This window comes from Corvus brachyrhynchos, unplaced genomic scaffold, assembly GCF_000691975.1.
Source record: "Corvus brachyrhynchos isolate BGI_N302 unplaced genomic scaffold, ASM69197v1 scaffold116, whole genome shotgun sequence".
Classification (NCBI taxonomy): Eukaryota; Metazoa; Chordata; class Aves; order Passeriformes; family Corvidae; genus Corvus; species Corvus brachyrhynchos.
The window spans coordinates 15,649,459-15,653,407 of NW_008240221.1; the positions used below are offsets into that span (position 1 = coordinate 15,649,459).

Consider the following 3,949-nt stretch of genomic DNA (forward strand, 5'->3'; position numbering starts at 1 on the left):
GGAATTGCTGAATTAGACTGGAGGCAGCTGCGGGGCTGGGGGTGCGAAACAAAAAAATGCAAAGAACCTTAATTTTCTAAATGAACACTTGTTCACTTGTCATGTTTTGCAAATGCAAGAGAAATGTCATAATAGTGGGGTTTAGAAGTCAGAATTTACTGTCTATACCAATATGTTAGCAAAGAGCCAGTGGACGTCAAGTAGTCTCCTTTTTTTCACTCCGCTCCTCTCCCCTCCCCCAGCACACAGAGCATATTTAATTCAGGGTGCCACGGAATTGTAAAGCATTAGCAGTCACGAAGAACATTCACCCTGCCCTGTGCCAGCCTTCACGACTCAAAGACTTCCACAAAAGTGATGGCAAACTGTCCCTTTATGAGCTTGGTATTTTTCTAAGAGGGTCATTCAGATCTATAGGTGCATAAGGGTGCCTGCATGGGTATCTCCGCACATCCCCATGCAGACAGCTCACATCCTTTTTCCTTTTTCAGCATTTTTTACCCTATTGCCTCCGTTGAAATGATCAGTCCAACCCACTCAAAGATGTGCCCTTTTTCTCCTCCTCCTCAGTGCAGCGCTGGCTGTGCTGTGAAAAAAAAAAACAACTCCTATCTGCTTTAACAACTTCCAGCAAGACCGTTGTCCAGCTCCTGCTGTAATATCTGGTGCTGTTTGCCTCTTGCCTTTTGTGGGTTGAGGTTACAGAAGAAGATGCACACTGTGAAATGGGGAGGGGTGGCGGGAAGAGGCTGAGGAGAAAAGGGATGAATTTATACTTTCTGCCTTAATTTGAGGCCAAAGCGAACAGAAAAAGCAAAGCCCACCCTTCCCACCAGCCAACCACACACCAGCAAATGTGTCTCCTGATGAAGTTCTCCTCGTTTCCGAGATTATCTATATATATAAAAGCATCTTTACCTGTAGGACCTTTGAAAGTACAAAGGACACTGTGCACTTTCCCATAGGATCCCGTGCAGAATAACAAAGATTTGTAGGAACCTTACAGGCAGAGCTTGAAATTTCCAGAGACAGGACCTTGAATTTAGAAACACCTTCTTTCTCTCTGTCTCTCTGCCTCTGTGTCTCATTTTTTTCCCCATTTTTCTCCCCTCCTGGTGCACCAGCCCACTGCAAAGCTCGATTGTTTCCTTTCAAAGGCAGAGATGGGCTCTGCTGCCTGCGTCGGCTCTTTGCCGTGCAACGTGTTAAAAAAATCGGACAATGCGAAGGAAGGTTTGCCTGAGGAAAAAAAAAATAAAGGTTAAAATTGGTCTAACTCCTCCTCTCCCCTTCCAAACCGAGGGCTACCCGGGAAATGCACAAATCCAACTCTGTTTTTAATTGTTTTCTGAAAGGAGTAAATGCCATTCAAATTTGTGCAGAGAAGGGTTTGCTAAACTCCTTTTTTTTTTCCCTTTATTTTTTCCACATATAAAGTATTTCTAAGTTATAAAATATACAGTCCAAGCCTGAAGTCTAGGGCTTTCTAGTGGAAATCACTGATCTAAATTTACTCCTTTTAGATTTGCTTGAATGTGCTTTGATGAGACGCTGTTTTGGTGTTTAACTGCATATGAGCGGATAATTCTGGACATGTAAATAAAAGCATATTGCATGTGGGGAAAAGCATCATATCTCGTTGTAAATGATGAATCACTTAGTGCAGAGACAACTTATCCTTTATTTTTTCATAGGGGGATCGAAAAAATAGTCATTTCATTTCATTTCATCCATCTATCTATCTATCTATCCATGCATCCATCCATCCATCCATCTACTAAAATAACAGATATATGCACTGCATAATACGCATATTTAATCCCTCTGTATCAACATATGTATGTGTAAATGTATAACTAGATTCACAAATATGCATTTAAATGCACTCCTATATAAATTGACCAGGTTTGCATGCACATGTGCATATGTAACATTTAGTCTCCATGTACCTACATGTGGAAGAATATATTTAATTTACATATATAAATGTGGCAACTAATATGTCTATACATGGGAAAAAGTTGCCTGTTCGGAGCTATATGTGTGTATAGGTGCCTGTATGTATAAATCTGTGTACGTGCAGCTGCGTGTATGTATATATTTTGTATGCCTGCATATAAGTCTGTATATGTGTGTATATGTCTATATCTAGTCACATATATGTCTGTAGCTATATGTAACTATGTAACAGATAATGTTTTTTACTATCCGATTGAGGTAGGCTTCTGCAGCCTATTGTTTCAGACAACAGATATAAGTTGCGATGGAAGAGGAACGTCGGATTTGGTGTCTGTCCCCCATTTCCAATTATAGATGGATCATTACAGACAGAGAAGTACTGAGAATCCAGACATCTGCTCTTCACATGAATGCACTCACCTCCTAGAGAACAGCCTGCCATCATGCTCTGGAAACTGGTTGAAAATGTCAAGTATGAAGATATCTATGAGGTGAGTATATAATATGCATATGAGTAAGAGAGTATATGTATATTTAAATATACATCTAGCATATAGATACAGGCATGGCTATATAATACTTATATAGTTCTACATATACATCCAGGCAGAAATAGAGACATACACCAGCACACACCAATATAGAGACGGGAAACCGATAGTAAATGCTTAAATGCTTATTTATTTGCATATTTGTATTCAGCATGCCAAGTCCTAAACTTTTTTTTTTTTTTAAGGAAAAGCTGTTTGATGCGATTTAAAACATCAAAGAAATGATCTGGGGATTGGAATGAGGCAACTTAAAGGCAAGAGTTTGATTGTTTAGACCTCCAATTAGATATAATTCGATTAAATATGGACAAATGTTGAGGAAAATTTAAAGAAAATAGAGAAAATAGAAGAGAAACACAATCCGGTATTCAGGGACTGGATGCATTTCTTTCTTTTATTTTTTATTTTGCAATTCCAAGCTCAGCTCAACCTGAATATGGATTTTTTTTTTTCTTGTTTTAACAATCGGATACGTCTTTTACGACTTTTTATACCTCTACACCAGTAGATAAGATGTGCATGTGTACATATACTGGCATTAATTAAGCGGCACATACATTCTTGTGCGTGTGTGAGTTCACACACCCGAACCGATACAGTCGAGGGCAGCTCCGCGTAGTCCGCGGGCACGAAAAGTTGTGAGCTTTATCCAGACCTTATTTTCGAGGTCAAAAAGCAAACCAAGGGGGGGGGAAAAAAATCACAGCTCAAATACTGCGAAACCTTTCTTAATTTTGTATGGTTCCCTGAGCCGGATCTTTCCCAAAAGGGCTCCGCGAATGTGTTCCTTGTAAGTTAAACCAGCGTGCGGGATTTGCTCAGAAACGGGGGGGAAAAAAAAAAAAAAAAAAAAAAAAAAGAAAGAAAGAAAAAGATGTGTGAGGAATGGTGCTCCACAAAATCGTATTTTATTTTTTTTCTATTGTTTGTATTTTTTAATTGAGTGGGAGGCGTTTGCACGGCGATCATGGGGGGAGATTTTCAGAAGGGCGCAATCTGCCACCTCCAGCGCGGGAGCTGCTCCGTGGGCAGGCGGCCGGGCAGGGACCGGGGACCGGGAAGGGGCCGGGGACAAGGAAGGGACCGGGGACAGGACAGGGACCGGGGATGGACTGGGTGCTGAGCAGGGACCGAGCAGGGGCTGGGGAGGGGCTGGAGATCGAGCCGGGAGCAGCGACAGGGCAAGGACCGGGGACTGAACAGGGGCCGGAAAAGGACTGGGCGCTAAGCAGGGACCGGGGACCGGACAGGGACTGGGAACCGGACAGGAGCCGGGGTGGGACCGGGCAGCCACCGGGCACCGGGCAAGGACAGGGCAGGGGCTGGGTAGGGGCTGAGAGGAGAGGGAGGACACCGAGCGAGGGGCTGGCTGCTGGGCAGGGACCGGGGATCGGGCAGTGGATGTGTACTGGGACGGGGACGGGCAGGAGCCGGACAGG

The 3,949-nt window shown here is 43.2% G+C and overlaps 1 protein-coding gene across 8 annotated transcripts in view; it reads left to right on the forward strand.

Moving 5' to 3' along the window:
- The first annotated feature begins 1,964 nt into the window (after positions 1 to 1,964).
- Positions 1,965 to 3,949, forward strand: part of TFAP2B (transcription factor AP-2 beta) — a 33,616-nt gene continuing 31,631 nt past the window's right edge. For 2 of the 8 annotated variants that reach the window (XM_017745050.1, XM_017745049.1), the window contains exon 1: positions 1,966 to 2,450. In XM_017745050.1, coding sequence (XP_017600539.1) covers positions 2,370 to 2,450 — 81 coding nt within the window. In that variant the 5' untranslated portion in view covers positions 1,966 to 2,369. Of the gene's footprint in view, positions 2,451 to 3,949 lie in introns of all 8 variants that reach the window. The other 6 variants (XM_017745048.1, XM_017745051.1, XM_017745052.1 and 3 more) reach the window with 6 other exon arrangements.